Source organism: Tachysurus vachellii, chromosome 5, assembly GCF_030014155.1.
Source record: "Tachysurus vachellii isolate PV-2020 chromosome 5, HZAU_Pvac_v1, whole genome shotgun sequence".
Lineage (NCBI taxonomy): Eukaryota > Metazoa > Chordata > Actinopteri > Siluriformes > Bagridae > Tachysurus > Tachysurus vachellii.
Genome location: NC_083464.1, coordinates 24,687,501 through 24,711,169, shown reverse-complemented (window position 1 = coordinate 24,711,169; position 23,669 = coordinate 24,687,501). Strand labels below are relative to the sequence as shown.

The 23,669-nt window shown below is 38.1% G+C and overlaps 1 protein-coding gene across 1 annotated transcript in view; it reads left to right on the top strand.

Annotated features, from left to right (window-relative positions):
• Window positions 1–6,788: 6,788 nt before the first annotated feature.
• Window positions 6,789–23,669, top strand: part of otoa (otoancorin) — a 21,069-nt gene continuing 4,188 nt past the window's right edge. The window contains exons 1-17 of the mRNA XM_060870734.1: window positions 6,789–6,852; window positions 6,971–7,158; window positions 7,537–7,700; window positions 13,973–14,097; window positions 16,271–16,413; window positions 16,882–16,990; window positions 17,233–17,451; window positions 17,590–17,751; window positions 17,835–17,975; window positions 18,250–18,305; window positions 18,414–18,534; window positions 18,631–18,749; window positions 18,868–19,003; window positions 19,540–19,733; window positions 20,937–21,027; window positions 21,219–21,381; window positions 21,841–22,016. Of these exons, the coding sequence (XP_060726717.1) occupies window positions 6,799–6,852; window positions 6,971–7,158; window positions 7,537–7,700; window positions 13,973–14,097; window positions 16,271–16,413; window positions 16,882–16,990; window positions 17,233–17,451; window positions 17,590–17,751; window positions 17,835–17,975; window positions 18,250–18,305; window positions 18,414–18,534; window positions 18,631–18,749; window positions 18,868–19,003; window positions 19,540–19,733; window positions 20,937–21,027; window positions 21,219–21,381; window positions 21,841–22,016 (2,361 nt within the window). The 5' untranslated portion in view covers window positions 6,789–6,798. The remainder of the gene's footprint in view (window positions 6,853–6,970; window positions 7,159–7,536; window positions 7,701–13,972; window positions 14,098–16,270; window positions 16,414–16,881; window positions 16,991–17,232; window positions 17,452–17,589; window positions 17,752–17,834; window positions 17,976–18,249; window positions 18,306–18,413; window positions 18,535–18,630; window positions 18,750–18,867; window positions 19,004–19,539; window positions 19,734–20,936; window positions 21,028–21,218; window positions 21,382–21,840; window positions 22,017–23,669) is intronic.

Sequence of the window (23,669 nt, the reverse complement as noted above, 5' to 3'; positions counted from 1 at the left end):
TCTGCTTGCTGCTCTTGCATAAATCCCAGCTATGTGCAGTGTCCACTACTGTCCTATAAACATCGGTATACCTACTTTACCTTTAAAATCATTAGCTTTACTAATGCCATCCTTACCTAGTGATGCTTTTATCGAGCCTTGCCCCAGACATGTTTTTGTATGCTTGGGCTTTATGAATCAGTTTTTTAATGTATGCTCTCTACATTCATATCTCTACATTATTTATTATTTATTTATTGTAAAATCATGACAAAAGTCAAGTTTATTTAGCTAATCATGTGAAATTTTTCTTGAGGTAGAAAATAGTTCTTTTTGTAGGTTTCACAGCAGTCAGCAATATTTATGCATGACCTTTAATCATTTAACCAACTGTATTGAATTTGCCCATTTTTAAATATTATGGGATGTCTTGTGTAGATTCTTGGCATATAATCCCAGGTAAGTCTATTTCAGTCTGCATTTATAACACTAGGAACTTAGAAAAGTTTAAATGCAAGGCATTGTTAATAATTATTTTATTCATTATTTATTAGTTTTTGACGTTGGTATTTCTTTTCTCTTTTTTATCCCCATTTTACAGACTTTGTTAACCCATCATCTTATGTCACTGAATAGTGGGAGGGGAAAGGAGATTGTTACCTGTTAAACACATTACCTGTTCCCGGTGGACAGTGGATGTGTATTACTACAGCAAACCACATCATCCAGTTTGTGTCCTGCAAGGAGAACACTACACTTAGTAAGTCGGTCTCTGTTTATAATTGACATAAAATTTAATCAAAACTAGATTTGAGGTGAAAATATACTTGTATTGTAATGACTGTAAATTAGACTACTATTATTTCTCTGGGCAGTCTCAATGACCGGGAACAAAATCATGCAAATATTTGTATTTAGCATGTGGTCTTGTATTTTCTATGAGGTCACTGCATTAAACTATTAAGCATTAAGCACGATAAAAGATGAAAAGGTGAGGATAGTTTGGGATGAAGTTTGGCTATTGATATGAATCTAGAAAATAAAAAGAATCATTGACGATAGATGAATGATTACAGAATAAATACTGTATCATGTTCAGTTATTCATTTCCACAATATCTCTATATTATTTTAGGAATTTAGCCTATTCACAGCTATACACTCATCATGCAGTGATTTAAATTAATATGGAAAAAAATGGACCAGTTATTTATTCCTGCATTTGTAGCTTTTGTATGCTGACATTTGGCTAAAATTAGAAACATTAAAATTTTGTTCCACCTTGTCGTGTGTGTGAATGAGTGTGTGTGTGTGTGTGTGTGTGTGTGTGTGTGGTGGAAAATAGGAATTTCAAGTCATTGTTTTTCTGTATATGAATCCTGATGGGATTTTGCTCACACAGAGCAGCAACCATGCAGCCCTCCCAAATCCTCATAGGTGGAGCCATTATTAGGATGGATTCACAAGTCCCAGCTGTGACTCTGTGTTCATGACTACAGAAACCATGGCAACAGTGGAAAAGAAAAAACATGAGTTCACAAATTGGGAACCGGAGGCCTCAAACACAGAAGGGAGTAATATTGCATAACAAAATATGTCTACAGATAGTCTGCCATCGCTGGCACATTCCTTCTGTAGAAATGCAAATATATAAAAATGCAAATGTGCAGTTGATGCCCTCACTTGTTGATTTAGTTATAAATGAGCAGCTTACTGCCATAAATGCAGCTTAAGCTTTTTTTTTTTTATCATAAGAGGTGCTAGGTGCAGCATTACCTCCTTACAGATCCAGAGCACAAGTTGCTGTATGTCAATTTTCTTCTTACGTCAACATGAGTTTCACTCACATCCTCTGTTTTTTATCCCACCTCCCAAAAACACACCAGTAGGTGAATTAATAAATCGCCACCATGTGTCAATATGTGTGCATGGTGCCCTGAGATGTTCTGGCATCCCATCACCATCATGCTTCATGACCAGTGTTTCCAGAATTTCCTCCTGATCCACCATGACACAAACCATGGTAAAGTGGTTACTACACATGGATTAATTAATTAATCTATCGTCTATATTTTTGTTTTAATCTGAGTATAAATGTTTTAAGAAGTGCTCTCAGGTTGAAGTGCAATGCTTAAAGGAAACTTACACCTTTAAAAACTTGCATTTAATCCATTGATTGAAGTCTGGACTCTGTAATACCCAACATTGTGTTGTGTTGTCAAGTATGTCAAACACAATTGCTGTTTAATAATTGCTGGTGTTGTACATAAGGACCATGGTGTGAAACAAGATCATTCGGCTCATAATTCAACTGAAAGTCTGGGAATGCAATATCCTTTGTGTGATGTATTGAAACTCTGAGGTGTAGAGTTTATATACAATTTCCTGAGGAACGAAACAACACATTACACACACAACACAGACAATGAAAAAAATGTTAAGTGATATATCTGAAGAAATCTGTTTTTTTTAGCACACAGAACAGACGTCAGAGAGATAAGACCCTTGGTGCTTCTAGGAAAAGAGAAGCTCATTTAAGGTAAGGTAAATTTTTATATTAGGTTTAGGATTGTAAAATGAATATTTCTTAAATATAAACTGCTCAGCTTATTGAGACAAAGAGAATAGGTTTTTTGTTGTTGATGTTTTTAGCAAAAGTAGTACAACAGCAATAACAGATAAGGAAACAAGAGCACAAAATCCAGTTGTAGTTCAAATACACACCAGAGAAAAATTAACCATGCTATAAGTAATTAGTTGCTTTCTCTAACCAGAAGCAGGCTATAGTCATATTTTGCATTCACAGACCTTTCTAGCAAATTCACTCATTCATAATGCGGGAAGCAAAGATCAGGTCGTGTTAACTGCATGGAAATGAGTGGGTAGCCAAATTGTTGGTGGGCTTAAAGTTATATTTATGGGAACAGAAAGAGAGCACATACAACCTCCTGAAATTGATAACCTTTGTATGAGACAAGCCATAACTGTAAGAAAAGTACCAGCTCCTTTTACACTTCGACTGGAGCATTTCTACAAGAACCTTCTAGGTCACCTTCATGTTCACATTTAAAAACTATAAACAACATAGTAATATGACGTGGCTCTGATTAGGTCCCAGGCACATTACTTCTACGACACGCATACGTATGACGTGGGTTATATTTAGATATTCTCTTTTGACTGTACATACTCATCGTTATTTAGAGTAAATGTGAAATGTTTCACCCAACCGCATTTCAATACTGTATTCATTTTGTTCAGTTTGTATTAGATTGTATAATCACTTCTCTTAAAGAGAAAACTTGTATGCAAATGAAAATACAAATATGCAAATGTGCATTTGGTGCTGATTTTGAATAAAATTTAAATACATGCACGCACGCATGCACCAGGTCACCAGGTCACCAGGCACAAAAATCTGACATTTTCCGGACCAGGATCCGGCTCACATTAAGCACTGGGTTGAGAGTCTCCTGAGTTCTACTTGTCTATTATGTAAAAAATGTTCGTAGCAACAAAGGTTACTTTATGATACAAATATCACAAATGATATTGTATATGGGGGGGCACGGTGGCTTAGTGGTTAGCACGTTTGCTTCACACCTCTAGGGTTGGGCGTTCGATTCCCGGCTCAGCCTTGTGTGTGTGGAGTTTGCATGTTCTCCCCGTGCCTCGGGGGTTTCCTCCGGGTACTCCGGTTTCCTCCCCTGGTCCAAAGACATGCATGGTAGGTTGATTGGCATCTCTGGAAAATTGTCCGTAGTGTGTGAGTGAATGGGTGAGTGCGATGGGTTGGCACTCCGTCCAGGGTGTATCCTGCCTTGATGCCCGATGACGCCCGAGATAGTTCGGATAAGTGGTAGAAAATGAATGAATGAATGATAATATTGTATACATTATTTAATATTGATCTCAAAATAATTGATGTATGGTTTGTTAGCCAGTGATAGACATCAGGAGGAATCTGCGATGTCTCTGGCTCGAGGAACTTTGATGTTCCTTCTTGTAGCTTATTGGGCTACAGGTAAGCCGAATTTACAATATAAAATAATACCGTACAATTATTCAGGTTATAAGTTATATATAAAAGTTCTTTTTTTAAATTTTAAATTTCTTTCCTAGCAATATCACAAGTCATGCTACCCAGAGACCTTCCTCCGCCACCTCAAGACTTTAAAGAAATGGCCAAAAAGATGGTATTTGTTTATTACATGTATAAACTCCAGCTAGCTGTTACATTAGAACTGTTTAGACAATTGGAAAGAAGTATGAATGTATAGTCTTAGATTGGTCATGTAAACCTTGGTCAAAATGAAGCTTCTCCATTATCTGTGTTAACATTTTATTTATTACCAAATAATTGTTCTAATTAAAAGCTTCAATACTGCATGTTACAATAGAAGAGGAATGTAACGATGTGTTTTCCTTTGATGCAACAGAACATCTGTCACTAAGTGTAATTAAACTTACCATGCTTTTTTTTTTCTCCTACAGATGATCATGTGCACCAAGAAAGGTACATGCTAGTATAACTGCTCCATTTTATTGTTGTTCATTTTTTGTGTTTAATTTGCCCACACTGATGTCTTCTGGGACAAATGTGACTCTTCACAACATTACACCCATAATCTTATAATCTCACACACTGAATATGAATGTTTTGAACGTAAATACGAATGTTTTTACAATAAATAAAATAATACAGCAGTTCATTATTTTGGGTGACACGTGTGCCTCACATCTCCAAAGTTAGGGGTTCAATTCCTGTCTCTGCTCTGTGTGTGGAGTTTGTATGTTCTTTCTGTTTATCGATGGTTTCTTTGAGGTACTTCAGTTTCCTCCCCAGTCCAAAGACTAATTAGCATCTCTACATTGTCCATAGTATGTGAATAGGTGTAGCATAGCAGCAGTGTGTGTTTTGTTCCGCCACCTTGTGCCCATGGTGTCCGGGCTCCCCGTGACCCTAATACAGATAATACAGAAAATGGATGAATGGATGAATTTAAATACATTACAAAAAAAAAACTATCTATCTATCTATCTATCTATCTATCTATCTATCTATCTATCTATCTATCTATCTATCTATCTATCTATCCATCTATCCATTTATTAGAGATCTTTTAAGCACAAAAGGTATCACTGCAGGCAGTAGAATGGAGTAAACACACGGTGGTATATTATGTCTTTGTATGTGGTAACATTACATTTTCCATTCAGTGGAGCTTATGAGTCCAAACCTGTTCCAGCATTACAATGCTCCTGTGTACAAACAGAGGTCGGTGAAGACATGGCTTTAAAACATGGTCTTATTTGGGGGAAACTAGTCAACAGTGGTGTGTATTTCTGGTTTGCAGAATCATAGAACCTGGAAAACTTGTTTGCAGAAAAAAGAAACAAATTATTATTCATTGCAAATGAACAATTTGTTGTAGCCCTACTGCCTTTTATTAAAAAAAAAGATATTTATTCTTTTTTTTCAGCATTTCTCATAAATAATTATATGAATTTAAATTCATTTAAATATGAATTTAAATACATTACAATAAAAACCACAATTATCTATCTATCTATCTATCTATCTATCTATCTATCTATCTATATAGACATTTGCTTTAGTATCAAAAGGTACAGTATCACAGCAGGCAGTAGAGGGGAGTAAGTTGTTTCCTTGTTCGTCAGACAAGGAAAGGCATCAGACAGAAACGTCAATCAATATTGTAAGGAGGTAAAGGTCTAGATTCTCGGAACAGCGTGTGTGGAACAGTATTAAGTGGTTTGAATAAGTTTTTACTGGCAGAGATTAAAGATCTCAAGTTGCCTTCACATGAGTGTATAATGGACGTATAAGGATGTTTCAGCAGTAGTAAGAGCTGAGAGTACAGTCGTTTGAGCTGCAGTGTGAATGAAATGTTCCATTTCAGGGCTAGAGTGTTAAGCACAGACAACAGGAAGTTGTTGTAGGAGAGACTTGGCAGTCAGAACATGGTAATTGATGCAGAGCATGGAACATCATGGTCTACTTTATTGATGGTCTACTTTAATGCTCAGAGATAGGAAGCTCAGTAGAAGTGTATTATTTTTGCAATGTATAATAATGTGGGTTTAACCTCCTTTGGTTTTCAGCTACTTTTCAGTAAATAGACTTTTTTTTATACTTTACGGTGTCTTATTTTTATCATTCAAACTGCATGCTGAAATGAAAACATACTTCATTATGGCTTCAGTTATATCTCTTAGTTTGGGTTGTTCCATCTCTTCCATGTCTGCATTTTTAAATCAGTCTATATTTCTGTAGAATCTTGTATTTTGTAGTGTGTAATGACAATGTGAAATGGCTGCATTGTTACAGGTTACCCTCCACCCATCCTGAAGGCCTCCATGTTGAACAGGTAAAGTGTTCAGCTGTCCCAATGGAAAGATTTATTCTGGCACATTTCATGTTAAACCATTTGGTTGTAACTGAATATACTGTGCATGGAATGTTTTTTCATGGATAAATAATTGAATAATTTTTGTCATTTGAGCAATAGTTTGACATGTGAAACCCTTCCCACTGCAGCTCTTTCTCCAAAGCAGATGAGATGTCGATGGGAAACCTCACCTTTCTTTTTGCTTCCCTTCTTTCTTCACTTCCTCCTCCATCATCCTCCATCATGACCAATGAAACAGATCTGGCCTTGGTACTACACAAACTAATACAACGGCACTCATATAGTTACATATTCATATATATGAGTTTGTTTATTGTACTTGAAATATTCTTATTCCTTCTCAAGATCTTTGTTTAATGTTCTGCTTTCAGAACATCACAGAGAAAATGTGCAACGCTTCGGATCTGCCCCAAATGATCGAGCACATGTGGAACACCACGGTCAGTGCTTTGTGTGTATAATCTCAAAACAAATGTCTCGTCTCTAAATTTTCAGGTGAGCTTGTGAAATTCTCTTAATCCTTATTATCCCCTGTCCTTCTCTGTCTCCCATTCTTAGGAGAAGTCGAACTGCTTCATGCGAGCCTTCGTGGCTCCTCTCTCCTGGGTGGCCATTGTACAGAATGCTACACAGTTTAACCCAGAGCAGCTCAGAAAGCTACTTTGGGCAGCTAAACCTTTCCTAGAGATGTCACCGTCTACTCTAATGCTGCCGCCGACACTGAACGTCTCTCAGCTTTCTGAAATGTGAGTGAGGGAGTTACAGGGATAGAGAAAGATAAAATTCCAACACTGACTCACAGGTGCTCTGATACAGCCAACTAACCCAACCATTAACAACTTAGGTTGTAAATATTTCGCGGTCATCGCTGCAAAACTTGGGAATTCACTCCCTCAGATATCTTGGCTTTTCAATCATAAATTAAAACACATTTACTTTTTGTACTTTGCCTCTTCCTCTAACAGTTGAAATAATTATATAATTTCTATTTTATTTATCTTAGCCTCCATTTCTAATTTATGTTTTGTCCTTTTCTGCACTCTGTACATAAACTCATTATAAAGTAAAAGGAAAATGAATCTTGTATTTTATTCATTCTTTTATTTTGTTTATGCTTTCTTCAGGATGCAGATGCTCAATGAGGTCTTCGTCTCCCTTTCTGGAGAGCAAAGGAATAATATCAGGCGATGGATAAAAGACAGAGTCACAGAAAATGATCCCAGTTGTGCAATAAATCACAGCCTTTCTGGTGTTCCAAGTTCCTCAATGCCAGTACAACCTGCGATGCGTAAGTAATATTAAAAAAAAACATAGATGTTGTTATAAGGGTCAAGAAATTACTACAGATTACACTATTGTATATGGCCAAAAGCTCTTGTGGACACCTGAACATCATACCTATATGTGGTTCTTGCCCAAACTGTTGCTACAAATTTTTAAGCACACGGTGGTATATTATGCCTTTGTATGTGGTAACATTACATTTTCCATTCAGTGGAACTTATGAGTCCAAACCTGTTCCAGCATTACAATGCTCCTGTGTACAAACAGAGGTCAGTGAAGACGTGGCTTTTTAACATGGTCTTATTCGGGGGAAACTAGTCAAAAGTGGTGTGTATTTCTGATTTGCAGAATCATGGAACCTGGAAAACTTGTTTGCAGACCATGAAAAATGAACCAGATTATTATTAATTACAAATGAACAATTTGTTGTAGCCCTTTGTTGTTTGTTTATTTATTTATTTGTTTGTTTTTGCATTTCTCATAAAAAATTGTCTCCAACATTGTTTACAGAAAAACACATTATAAAGAAATGCCATTTAAAATGCAGGTACTGAGTGTGTGTCGAACTGAACTTTCTGGTCCTTCTGGAACGTAACAAACCCAAAAGAAATCATGTACATTTGTTATACTATTTGTAGTCGACTGTTGTCAGCTAATTGACGTGATTTGAAAAAGACTTTGAAGCAGAGAATCCATGTGGCTCAGATGGAAAAAATTAGGGAGTCAGATAACGGCTGCATTCCACCAGCTGCTTCAGCCTTACAGACCTATGACTCCAAAAATATTCCATTCCATTACAATACCATTCAATCACATGAATGCATTTTTCAAAATGTTTCCCATGAAGGTTGTGATTTGCTGGTTGAGTATGGGCAGTGCAGCACAGCTCCACCTCCTCAGTCACTAATAAAACTCATCACAACCCTGAATTTCTTACCTCATCTCATTTCGAAACCTATATTTGTAGTTTTCATTTCACATTTCATTTCTTAGTCACAGTCTTTCGGTTCTAATTAGTGGGTATGCAATACTTTTAGTTTCCTTCTTTTATACGCGTTTGATCATAGAGCAAGAAAAATCATCCATAGATTACTAACAATTTAACCATCTACTGGTACAAACTCAAACGGTTCAGTACTTACCGCAGGGCAAACCACAAGTGCTGGTTCAGATCAGGACATTTCGTCCTCTCCTGGCAACGTTACCACAGTCATGAGTGTTTATACAGACAGTGAGCATGGGAATAATGACGCAGCAACACATTCAATTCTGAAGTCATACCCCATTAGTATGTTTAGCCTCATGATTTCAAACAAAGTTGGTATACAGTAGCAATCAACCTTGGTTAGAGTACTCTGCAAAGCTGGATACATGATTCTGCTTCCCATGCAGAAAGTTTGAGAGCATAAAATTATAAAACCTGAGGTGAAGTTAATTTTGGATATTTGACAGATGTTCATGTCACTTAGGGACCGTCAATAAATTACCAGTACAAAACACAGGAGTTTTTTCCACCACGTTTTCATGCCAAGTGAGCCACATGGCATGGAGACATTGTAGAAAGTGCTGAAAATGTTTGTCTTTTATTTTGTATTGTGATTTTGTATTATGGGGTTTGGTCACATGGGTGATGCAGGTGGTTATATATACATACATATATATATATGATTGTATTTCCTGTTTAATTACTGAGTAGAGAGGGGGGTGAGTAGCAGGAATGCTTACTTTATATTGACCGTTTATCTTATTCTATTTGTTTTAATTGTGCATTTATTTCGTACATTCTGTTAATCAATCATCAATGAGGATGCAAAGGAATGGGAACGGTCATGGAGGTACTCCTTCTACTTAGCCTCTCAGTGACTATAGGCTGCTGCTACGCTTTTAGTCAATAGAAAACCGCGCATTTGTTTTATGGACAAAATTTGGAAATGGCTTTCCTGGCAGGTGGCATGTTCATTGGATAATACAGTACATGACATGCATAAAAAGGCAGAAGAGGTTTGTCTGCAGTTTAAATGGATTACATTGGCTGTCGTTGTGGAATACACGGTTATAGCCGCTGTGAATGTCACAAATTTGACAGGAAAGGTCATAAAGAAAAGATGAACTTCTTGAAGACAAAAGGAATTTGCTTTGTGTGTTTGTATACAGGACACATCAGCAGGCATTGTAAAAGGAGAAGTACCGGTCTAAGTCTCAAGTCTCAGACACCCAACTCTTTTGCACATTTATCCTCATGAGAAGGAAGCCTCTTTGGTCAAGATGAAATTTGAATCCAAGGAAGCAGTAGGCAGTGCTATGGTTTCTCTTCAATCTAGTGGTGTCACTGGGGCTGGTAAAGACATCTGTGCATAGTCTATTGTTCCTGTTTTGGTCAAATCTAAAAAGGGGAATCATGCTGAATCATGCTTTCCTTGATTCTGGGAGCATTCTGTACAGAACTTTTGATGAATAAGCTCAGTCTCACTGGAAATAAAGTGAATATTTTGCTCATGACTCAGGAGTCAGGATAAATCTGTTGGTAGCTATGTTCTGAAAGACTTGTAGGTTTCCGGGTTGAATCAAGAATATTACTTTGCCTTTCCAGAAGTGTATACGAAAAAGACCATGCCTGTGGCCACAGCAAACATTGCCTCTCAAAAGGATGGCCTTATTTGAGTCACATATGCTTGCCAACGATTAATGCGGATATTAAGCTTTTGATTGGAGCTAATGTTCCTGAAAAAGAGCATGCACACACACACACGCACACACTCACTCACTCACTCACTCATCGTCTACCGCTTATCCGAACTACCTATCTCAGGCGTCATCGGGCATCAAGGCAGGATATACCCTGGATGGAGTGCCAACCCATCACAGGGCACACACACACACTCATTCACTACACGCACACACACACGCACATATTCAATTTAAAGGGATAGTTCACCCAAAAATAAAAAAAATTCTTTTATAATTTTCTCACCCTCATGATGTTACAAACCTGTATAAATTTCTTTGTTCTGATGAAGACGGAGGAAGATATTTTAAGGAATGTTTATAACTAAACCATTCATGAGCCCCATTCACTTCCATAGTATTCTTTTTTTCACTATGGAAGTGAATGGTTCTCGTGAATGCTTTGGTTATAAACATTCCTCAAAATATCTACATGTGTGTTCATCAAAACAAAGAAATTTATACAGGTTTGTAACATCATGAGGGTGAGAAAAAGATAACAGAATTTTCATTTTTAGGTGAACTATCCCTTTATTAATAAATTACACTCACTCCAATCATCTCTCTCTCTCCCTCCAATAGTTAATTCACTTCAAGGTTTGTGTGATTCAATAATTTACATTTTTTGGTTGACGTGATTGATTGTTGTTGTTATTCTGTTGTTAAAAAGGAAGGATCTAATGTAAGGATGTGTTCATGTCCCATTAAAAGGGAATGTCTGTTCAAAAAATGCCATTTGGTTGCAAAGAAACCATTGTACTTTTTATATATATACACTTTTCCATGGTCCTCTGCCATGTTTGAGGCATATTGAAACTTTTCATGCTTTTATGTTGGCCTTATTTCAGTTACATTTACATCTTATTCTTTGTAGTTTTGATTTTTATTCATTTTTAGATTTTTATTGTATTTACAACTCACCTGTATGTGGACACCTTTTAAAAATAAATGCATATAATCATTTTTGTTGCAAATAAAACTCTCATAGTTCATAAATACTGTAGATTTAACTTTGTTTAATATATACATTTAGTTAAATCATCAAACATCTGTATGACTTGCCAGTGACTTGCTTGACTCAAGCTATGACTTGACTTGACTTGCTTGACATAAAGCAGTGACTTGACTTGACTCTCACAAAAAATGACTCGGACTTGCTTGAGACTTGAAGGTTAAGACTTGAGACTTACTTGTGACTTGCACATGTGTGACTTACTCCCACCTCTGGTGAATAGGATTGCTGTAATAAAGTTGGAGGAGTTGTGGAAGCAGCAGTTTAAGGTTGATTTTTCTGAGACTGTACATGAAGAACACACAGCAATGTCAAAAGATGATCATCAATTTAAAGACTTTGTCGCATTCATTCATTCATTCATTTTCTACCGCTTATCCGAACCTCTCGGGTCACGGGGAGCCTGTGCCTATCTCAGGCATCTTTGGGCATCAAGGCAGGATACACCCTGGACGGGGTGCCAACCCATCGCAGGGCACACACACACACACTCTCATTCACTCACACACTACGGACAATTTTCCAGAGATGCCAATGAACCTACCATGCATGTCTTTGGACCGGGGGAGGAAACCCCCGAGGCACGGGGAGAACATGCAAACTCCACACACACAAGGCGGAGGCGGGAATCGAACCCCCAACCCTGGAGATGTGAGGCGAACTTGCTAACCACTAAGCCAATGTGCACACACCCCCCCCCCCCTTCATTTCATGTGGATTATACAGACTTATACAGAGGATGTGATCAGAATGGCTATGCAGAAAGGGTACCCATAGCCAAACTACACTAGAGAGATGTGATTGATGTCTGTGGTATATACCCCATCATGGTGTATATTATCCCAAAAAACATGTATATTTACCCTTTCAGGGTACCTCGTTGAATAATATGCTCCTGCCAGGTTCTAATTTAACCAGCTCACTAGTGAGTGTCCTCTGATTTAAATTCTTCTCTGTTCCCACGATGGCCAACATTAAATCCATGTTCCATCGAGTCAGAGTTCATCCAGGAGACTGTGCTGTCCTGAGATTCTTGTGATGGCCAGAAGGTGACATAAACAACAATCTAGAGGAATACAGAATGGTGGTCCATTTGGTTGTTGCAACATCCTCACCATCATCCTCAAGTTGATCAAGTTTTGCATTGTGGAAATGTGCAGCAGATCAAAGGGATCTATTTGATTTCAAGACACTGGATGATGTTTTTAATAACTTCTACATGGATGACTGCCTTGTTTCTGTGCCTTCTGAAGTAGATGCTGTGCAGCTGTACAAGGTATCTCACTAGTATGTGTGCTGAAGGAGGATTTAACTGGACAAAATAGATAGATAGAGTAACATAGAGCTGTACTGACTGCGATACCTGAGATGGACAGAGAGACAAATGTAAAGCATATGATACTATGATACTTGGATCGTGATACTATGCCACTGGAAAGAGTGCAATGGTGCGCTGAATCAGATGCCTTTCAGTTCAAGGTCATACTTGAGAATGGACTTCTTTCTAGGAAAGGAAATTCTCTCATTAGTTAGTTATATTTATGATCACCTGTGACTTTTGTCTGCTAAAAGGATGTAAGATTTGTGCAGAGAAAGAATATAATGGGAATGGGAATATTATTCCTCTTGTATATGTTCAATTTGGATGAACAGGCAGGCTGGATGATCTTTATCGCTTGGAGAGTTTTGAGGTCAGAAGATGTACAGTATGAAGCCTGATGGGTATGGAGAAGTAACTTCTACTCAAATGCATCATTTCTCAGATGCAAGCAAACAGGGATATGGTGTGGTATCATATCTGCAGCTTCATGATGAGCAACTGATGGAATAATCTACTCTTATTGTAAGCAAGACAAGAGTTATACCATTAAAACCCATAACAATTCCTCGTCTACATTGGCTAGCCGCATCAACAAGGTCTGGATGAAGGAGATGCCCTTTCAGGTTTCAATGTTTTAGGCAGATAGCACTTCAGTGCTTAGATATATTTGAAATAAAACCTTGAGATTTAAGTGCTATGTGGCTAGCAGGGTGTCTGAAATTCTGAACGTTTCGGATTTAACACAGAGGACATATGTGAACACTTCAAGCAATCCAGTGGATCTGGCATCTAGAGGAGTGAAAGTGGATGTATTGTGAGATATGGATTTCCTTTCCCACATTCCTTATCCGAACACCAGAAAAGTGGTCAAAGGACCCAATTGATGGAGGCTCAATATTGTCTCAAGATACTGAGATTAAAATGGCTCTGGTGAATATGGTGGAAGCTAAAGAAGAATTTGACTCACATCTCAATTACTTTTCCACATGGACTCGGTTAAAGAAAGCTATAGCAAGGATCCTCTGTTTGAAAAAAATTTTAATGGATGTTGGAAAGAAAATGACTGCAGCTGTCTCTTGTTTGTTCTGGTGTAGATCCATATCAACAGGGGAAGATCGTGAACAAGGAAATGCAGAAGTTTAATTTGTGTGTGTGTGCGCGCATGATCAGTGTATATTTACATCCCCATCCTGACATTTTTCAAACTTTCTCTCTCCAGTTAATGCCTCACTTCCTGGCTGTCAACCCAAAATGCCTTGGCTAAAAGCTGAGGTGCTAAAGGTGATGGGACGATTCATATCACAACTGCCTGAAGCAGATGTAAGGAGCATACCACCAGAAGAGGTCAGTTTTTTTGTTGTTCTTCGTTATTCTCTCTCTTGGGAGCATATTCTGTATCAGACAGATTTAGCAGGTTGGATTGAGCACTTTAAAATCCAGAAGAAAAAAAAAAAATATATCTATATATATATATATCTATCTATATCTATCTATATATCTAAATATGATGCAGGAAAAAAATAGGTTTTAATATATAGCATTCTTCATTAATGTAAAAGTGTCTTTTATTCAACAACTACAAAATCAGTGAAAATCAATAATACTGTAATATATTGAGGAATGTCCAAATGTAGTGTAGCAGAGCGGGGGGGGGGGGGGGGGGGTGGGGGGGTGGAACGATTAAAGGTTACATAAAAATTTATACACCACCACAAAAGGCCCGTAGGGGCACCACATTCGACTACACCACCCCTTATAAGGGGAACAGTCCCACAAGGACACAGGTTCGTTACCCAATGGTGATGAGCAAGAGAATAACACAGTAAGCCTTTATTGTTTACAGTTTGTGCAGGATTAAGATTTTCAAAAAGAATAGAATATAAAATCTTCAGTCACTTATAACAAAATCAAACACACTTTAAATGACTAGGCCTTTCAAGAGAGAAAGAGGAGATAATACCTGACCCAGCTACAGTACAGCACAGTGTCAAGCCATGCCACTCACACGTGTGGAAGGTACACAAACAGCACCCAATGTAAAAGTCACCCTCAGTAGGTACAGTAATTAATTACTTCCTCCCTCTCAAAAACGACCCGCCCAACACGGGTATAATCAAAAATAAACTTACACACAACAAAAAAATTAAATGCAAAAACAAAAATCAACATTACAAGACCAAAACAAAAACAGAAATACCTCTCAATTGAAATTAAATATACTCAATATAAAACAAACAAAATATACAGAGAGGAGTACTAAGACAAGTAACATCATTCATTCATTCATCTTCTACCGCTTATCCGAACTACCTCGGGTCACGGGGAGCCTGTGCCTATCTCAGGCGTCATTGGGCATCAAGGCAGGATACACCCTGGACGGAGTGCCAACCCATCGCAGGGCACACACACACACACATTCACTCACACAATCACACACTAGGGACAATTTTCCAGAGATGCCAATCAACCTACCATGCATGTCTTTGGACTGGGGGAGGAAACCGGAGTACCCGGAGGAAACCCCCGAGGCACAGGGAGAACATGCAAACTCCACACACACAAGGCGGAGGCGGGAATCGAACCCCGACCCTGGAGGTGTGAGGCGAACGTGCTAACCACTAAGCCACCGTGCCCCCTGACAAGTAACATCAAAATTAAAAAAAAAAAAAAACTAAGACATCGACTAAGTGACTCGCCGTTGAACGCCTCAGCAGAGGGAAGAGTAAACATAAAACAAACACAGAGCTGCCGACTAAAAGCCCCGTTGTGCCGAGTTGGAGTCAGAGCGACCCGCAGCGGTTTTCTCAGAGGCAAAACAGCAGCGCAGTCATACCCATGGACTTAACCCTCTCATCCCTCAGGAAGTGGTCGGACGACCAGATCAACCTGCTGAGCATGTAACAGTATGTTATTACAAATAAATAAATAAATAAATAAATAAAATAAATAAACAAACCGCCGCAGACAGGGACCAAAATAATACGTACCAGTGATTAGCAGTTATAACTCACACTAAACGCGATCATCTTCACTAGATTGACTTTTCTGGTTCACAAACTGGATGCCCACGCCAACAACAGCGGGACAATATTGTCCTATAGTGTTAAACAGAGCACCTGAGTAAGCACGCATATAAAGTGTGCCGGACAGGTTACCATGCGGTTACACACGCACATACCTGGGGAAACCATGAATGGGGTCCGACGAGAGGGCGGTACCAGCAATGACGCATAGGCAGATAACCCGAAACCTGCCTTTATATAATTTATTCACTTATCACGTGACCGGACAAGCAATTTATCTCGCTCACTCTGCTACAGTAGCATTGTGTTATTTGGTTCAATTTGAATTTGTTACTATCTGGAACATGTAAAGCGTTAAAACAATGCGTGTGAATGGATGATGTGTGAATGGAATATTCTTATATTTCAGTGTTCCATACATGGATTAAAATATCGCAAGTTTTAAGAAATGTGCTCTTGAATACGTGCCTCTGTTTTTCTGTCCTTTCTCTTAGCTGTGTAAGTTCTTCCAGTCTCCTGAGTTCCCATTTTCGTTCAGTGTCGGCGGGATGCAGACTGTGACTGCCCAGACTCTAATGCAACGACTCAAGCAGGAGTGTTTCAATGCTAAACAGAACTTCCCTAACCAAATGGACAGGTGTGTCACATCTGGAGGTTTCATACTATAAAGGCCAGAGATGGGGGACTTGACTCGAGTCAGACTTAAGTCGCAAATTAGAGACATGAGACTTGCTTGACAAATATTAAAAAAAGACTCGACTTGACTTTGACTTGACATTCATGACTTGAGACTTGATTCGGTCTTGAGTTAAACGACTCAGAGATTTGGGACTCGACTTGACTCGAGTCAGACTTAAGTCGCAAATTTGAGACTTGAGACTTGCTTGACAAATATTAAAAAAGAATCGACTTGACTTTAAGTTGACATTCATGACTTGAGACTTACTTGTGACTTGCACATATGTGACTTACTCCCACCTCTGATAAAGGCTTTTATAAGATTTTATAATGGGTCTGTATAAGTTAAACTGCTAATAGAAAATTATTGCGATTATACTGTGATCAGACATAAGACGTCACATCATATCTGTGCTCCCTTGTCCAGGCTCGGATATCTCGTCTGTTTCTACGATGAGCCCCAGTCACTGAATTCTACACTAATTAAGAAGCTGCTCCACCAGCTTGGTGGTTGTGAATACAGCGGCACAGATGAGGTCAGTAAAATGTCTGGGGGGAAAAAGCTTTTTTTATTTATTCCTGCTTCTTTATAAATACAACTTTTACAAATAGATACATTCTTAATAATACAGTATCTACTCAGAAACATTTTCTACAGGTACAAACAGTATGCTTATTTACAGTATATGCTTCATATTACTCACACACCATAATCTTATTCCCTATTCTTCCTATCTTGTTCCATCCCTGCTGTTGCTCACTCTCACTTGTCTCTCAGATGAGGAAGCAGTTGGTAAGGAAGCTGATGTCAGATGGCGAACCTCCCACGTCTGAGATGCTCCATTCTTTGGGATCCGTGATGTCGGTTCTGTCTCCTTCCGTACTGTCCAGTTTCAGCAGAGATGCTCTGAATAGCAGTATGTCCAGCCTGATACAAACAGAATGGAAGCCAGCTCAGGCCAAAATACTGGTCCAGAAATTATTAGAGAAGGTTAAGGTCAGACAACACATTAGATAATTACTGTATACTGCTCTTAGCTTGATTGGTCCATGTTTTGTTTTGAGTTTTTGCTGCCAGATTAACAAAATTCTCCATCCACTCTCTCTCTCATTCCTCTCTCTCTCTCACCGGTAGGATATCAATGGTGAGAAATTGTTGTCCCTGGGCTCAATGGTGAGAGGTGTAGACAGTGACCTACTCAAGAATGTCAAGGCACAAGGTCTACTAGGAAGCGAGGGACTGAAAAATATAAGTGAGAAGTTGTCTTCTTTACAGAAAAAGGCTCTGCTTGTGGGGGTAAGAAAACAAAAAAAATGAATAATATATATATATGGAAATATATCAACATAAAGCATGAAGAATTAACTCTTTTCTTTTAGATGCGTGCCGACGTGAATGCAAGTCATTTGATGAAGGAAATTCCAGATGCTTTTATCTCCTCTCTCTCTCTCTCTATACTTGACAAAGCAAACCTTAATTCTCTGGATCAGCTGGATGGCCGGAGCTGGTCCAGCACACAGGTTAACTTCCTATTGACAGATATTCATATCATCATAACCACCTTTTCATATGGAACAGTAGACTATGCAAAATTGAAAAATAAATCACGACCGTTACTGTTTACTCATCCATCCTTGTGAGCTTTATGATACTTAACTGCACATACCAGCACTTTAATCTTAATATTCATATCATACAAGTCGTACTATATTTGCGTTCCCAGGTTGGGATGTGGGATTGTGTACTATTGTGTTAAAACAATCAAGTTACATATGAATATTTCTTTCCCCATAGTCTGTTTACCTTTTAAAGAAGATTGTAGGCAATGGACTCAAACCTGAACAAATAAGGTGAGCCAGTTGATCATTCAAAAACGAATAGAAAAAATCTAACTCTGTCTGCGAGCAAAAAGTATGCTTAAAATGCTAGAAAATCCAATACCACTTTTTTTTTAACAGAAAGCTGGGCCAGGCTGTTCAGGGCCTGACCTGTGACATGATCAATGGTATTACTCAGACTGATACCTTGGAAGCAACTCAAACACTTGCTAAGTCTTTTAATTTGCTCTCAAGGACACAGGTAAGGCATCCATTTATATCTTTTGTTACGTTCATTACATTTTGCCCCCAGCCACACACCCCACATTGGTCTGATTCTCCCCATTACTTCCCCCAGGTGCGCTGTATGGCTAGCAAACTGTTCCAGAGTCTGGAAAACCAAAGGCCTGGATATTTCGCAAACATCAGCAAATCAGAGCTTCAGGCCATTCCACCTCTGCTGCTTATCCACCTACCGTATTATTCCTACATATATACTATAATAATACTACTTCTATGCTTACATAATACTACAAATAGTAATACAAATGCTCATAAACACATTTTAACCCCTAATACGTTAAACACTGTACAGGGTACAGGTGATTCAGGGTCTCCCAGCCTCCTTGTGTCCTTATTTCCTGGAGAAGATAAGTCAAGCCAACCTTTCATCCCTACCCAACAGTGCACCACCACGCCAGGAACTGAAGAAAAAAGCCCTTAACTGTCTGGTAACACACCTTCCAGGACCTTCCATTGGCATGAATGTTAATCATTAATTAAATAAAAAGCTAATTAAGCTAATTAATGTTATGTCAATCTATATCTAACCCAAACCAGAATCTATGAAAAAAGCAACCTTTTTGCTCTTGTATTTATTTATTTATTTATTTATTTATTTATTTATTGTAAATAAAACGTACTGTTTCGATTTTTACAAATTGCAGTTGTCCTAATGGGGTCCTAACTGGTCACATGATCAGATCTGTCAGATGTCTGGCCAGATAATTAGGACATTTGGTGTACAAAAAGATATGAAAACATACACACAAAGAGTAAATTGTATATAATGTGTATTTTAATATCTTCGTGGGAGCTGAACGTCTCCAATATCTGGCAGTTGTAAGCTTGTGGGGGTTTTTTAAAAAAAACTGTGATCAAAAATATTAAGAACATCTCTAAAAAGCAACATTTCATTTCAGCATTAAAATTTGCTTGAATTTCAAAACAAGCACTGACCTTATCTGCACTACTCGTATCTCCTCAGGGGAAGAACGCTTCTACAGTGTCCGCAGCAGATATCTCATCTTTGGGTCCACTTGTGTGTGAACTGGACCCAACCTGGATCTCCTCTCTGAAACCTGATGTTCTGAACATCACTGTGCAGGCCCTGGCTTCATGCAGATATATTCCCCGTACTTCCAGAGGGCCTCTGTACTCTCTGCTCACTAATCTCTATGGGTAAAATTTGTGACCCCATAATAACCATCATCGATTCATCAAGCAACATCAGCTCATTCTGAGCTTTCCATCAATGACAGAGACTAACTCAGAAAAATTAATAGTATTAAACAGGCTTACCAGGTTTCCGCAAATTATCAAAATAACAGCAAAATACTTTAAGATTCAAGAGAGTTATTGTTATGTGCACAGTGAAAACACAATGGTTTAGACCGTACAATGAAATTCGTACTTTGCACGTCTCCCTTACGAAATGAATAAAAATAAATAATAGAAATGTAAGAAAAACAAACAAAAAAACAAATACAGTATATACAGATTAAGACTTAAGTAAGGTGCTCAGTGTGTTGTGTGGCAGAAGTCCGTGGGTATATTGTTGTGTGAGGTAGTGGTGTTAAGTGTTGTTCAGGAGTCTAGTGGCTTGTGAATAGAAGCTGTTTGTGAGTCATTTTGTCCTTGATCTCACACTCCTGCAGCGTCTCACAGAGGGCAGAAATTTTGTGGGTGTGTGTTGTCTCTGATGATGTTATGGGCCCTCCTGATGACCCTAGTGTTGTAACTACACATCAAAAATCATAATCTTCCTTTTCCTCTACAAACCTTTTTTTATCCTTTTATCCTTTTTAATTTTTTATACATCAAAGACACACTGCATGCATTTCATTAGAGATCATTCCTATTATTTGTGATGTGACATACAGCTAAGTATGATGACCCATACTCAGAATTTGTTCTCTGTGTTTAACCTATCCAAAGTGCACACACACAGCAGTGAACACACACCCGGAGCCCGGGGAGCAGTTGGGGGGTTCGGTGCCTTGCTCGAGGGCACCTCAGTCGTGGCCGGCCCGAGACTCGAACCCGCAACCTTAGGGTCAGGAGTCAAGCTCTCTAACCATTAGTCCACGACTTCCTCAATTTGCTCTAAAACAAGGGCTAATCTGGAAAATCTGGCAACCCCATTAGCTGTTCTGTCTGCTGATCTTTGTACAACTGTTTGAAAATTGGACTTAAACAGAATGGATGTAGTTGTGAATTAAGAAATTATAAACTTAGTGTTGAATTAAAAATGTGGGGATCTGCCTCATTTGTGCATCAATGCACACAGAACGTTTGTGTAAAGCTTTGCTGTAGTGTTTGTGGGTCTTAATTAGGAACGTGATATTACTTCCTGCTTTTTCTGAAATCTGTCATTTCAATTAGGGCCCCGTCTAATTGGTCAGAAGATGTCACAAATTCCCTTGGGCCCCTCCTCTTACTGAATGACAACGCACTCGACGCATTGTCTTTTAAGGTGAGTACTAGGCTCATTTCTCCATCTCATCAAAATGTCTTTGTAGGTCAAGATTCCTCAGCTAGAGCCCTTCATGAGTTAAGTGTTGGGTTCATGGGTTTTTTTCTTCTCATTTAATCATCCATTTGTTTATATATTGTATTCTCAGTGATGAAAGTGATCGTTTAATCTCTACACGTTCTTCTCTATAGAGCTGGCTAAAGAAATCTTTATCAGATCTACAACGCAACATGGAGTCTCAGGTTACACTTCTGGTTCCAGAGGAGTTCCGAGCCTGGGCAGATTTGTCAGCCCTCCAGCGCAAACTCTTTCAGCTGAAAACTACAGTCACCCAGCAGCGGCGCAGGAGAGCGAGTGCGTTCATACAATACACTGTACAAAACGATACACTTTTCACTGTAATCATGTTTGATAAACAACGATTATAATGTTGTGCGTTACTGTGGCACGTTTAGATTACCTCTACCTCAAAACTTCACACACATTGCACGACTTTGCACTTCACAACAATACGACATTCATATTTTATTTCATTCGTATAAACATACAGTATCAGGCACTGTATTCACATGCGATATTGTCCCATAATTTGTCTGTACTTTACCTTGTACAGCTGCCCACTTTATTGTACAGCAAACATTTTATTTCTATTCTATTCTATTTCTATCCAATTTTATTCAGATTTTTAAAAATTTCGATTTTTATACTCTTCATATTAAAAATCATCATGAGCACTTAATTCAGTTTAATTTTCACCAAAAGACATAATCATGAATGTCACTGCCTTCTTATTTTCCTTTATGTTTACTTTAGCACTAACACCTACTCTGGGAATGATTGAGGATTTAAGTGAGGGAAATGTGCTTTGGAGCCCTGCTCAGCTGTCCAGTATGACGGCCCAAACGTTCAGAGATGCCATGTCTATCTTGGGAGAGATACGGAACTATACTACAGAACAACTGGCAGCGCTGAGGGATAAAGCTTTAGAGGTACACACTAGTGCTGCACGATTAATTATATCGCAATCGCGATATCAAGCCTGTGCGATTATATGACGCAAAATGCTGCGATTTTATGAAATAAATAAATAATAAATAAATGCATGTGTGGACATGACAACCCATTCTCTCTGAAAGCTGTTTGCCTATATCATACATTACACCGCTATCCGCTAATAAAAAAAAGACCAGTGAGTTTCAGTTTAGGCAGTGGCACATGTGGCGCGTATGGTCATGTCGTGACTTTTTCCGGTGTGCAGCGCGGAACAGGTGAAGATGGATGCCGAGCAATTGTATTGTTTCCGCTAAAGAAAATAGTGTGCTCCGTCTCTACGGTTAGAATCCTGTGTGTCCATGGCAACGCTCTGTTTTTCATGGAAACGGTGTGTTATAGTTCGCAGCGGTCTGTTATCAAGAAATAAAATAGTGTGTGTGTAGAAAGAATTCGTCCACACGCCGCTCAAAATAAATAAATAAATAAATAAATAAATAAAAACTCCTGAGCGCAAGTCCACCGTCTAGGCAGGCTTAATAAAGCAGTATAAATAAAGTAAAAAATGTGATGTGCAGTCAAGTTCGAGTGTATGCACTGTTTAAACGTGTGTTCTCAACTTCTCACTGATACTTTTGTGATTCGCGGAGTTTTGACAAGTTTTATAGCCTTGATATTGTTTCTTATTCAAAAGTAGTGACAGAAAAAACTCAGCACCCCCAACCTGAAACCTCTTCCCACGCCTCTGTCACAATCACATCATAATCAAAACTAATTAGGCTTAAAAGCAAATGTATATGTAAGGGAGTCAAGTTTAACAATTACATGTAATATTGCTCCAAATATCATCAATAATGGTGTGTGCAATACCATGTATAACTTGCATTAAGTTGGTAATTGGTATATATATATATGATCTTAAGCTTTTCATTAAGTTATTTATTTCCACTATAACACTTGTGTTCTTGATATTATTGCATTTAATGAGGCCTCGTTGTATTTATTCTTACAATAGATTCCAGATGTGGTCAAGCTACAATTTTTTGACTAAAACTAGACTAAAATTAAAAGACTTTTACTCGACTAAAACTTGACTAAGATACCTTGAGTTTTCTTTTGACTAAAACTAGACTAAAATGACGGGACTTTTAGTCGACTAAAACTTGACTAACAAAAAAAGATATGTGAATGACTAAATATGACTAAAACTAACAAGGACATTTGGCACAAGACTAAGACTAAATTAAAAATAGGTGACGAAATTAACACTACTGAACTGGTGGCCAGAGCTTTTTAGAAAGAGGATTTGGAAGTACCAGTTTGTTGCTTTGTTTTTGTTTTTGTAAATGACCAACAACAGTTTTAGTGGTTTGAACCACACATTTATATCCAAATTCCTTTTTGAATGTTTATACAAAAATGTTATGTCCAGGTAAAATATCCCTGTTTGGACAGAATGTTCAAAATATCTTATTTTCATGAACATAGAAATTACTTTGTTCTATTTATTATATTTAGCTGTACTATTGTATGAGACAATAAAAAGTTTGTTTGCAGTAATGCAAAGATGTTATGTTGTAAAAATATTTTAATTTGAAAACATTTTGCATTTGTTTGTTGTTGTTGCTAGTTTGAGTTGAGAAATACAAATT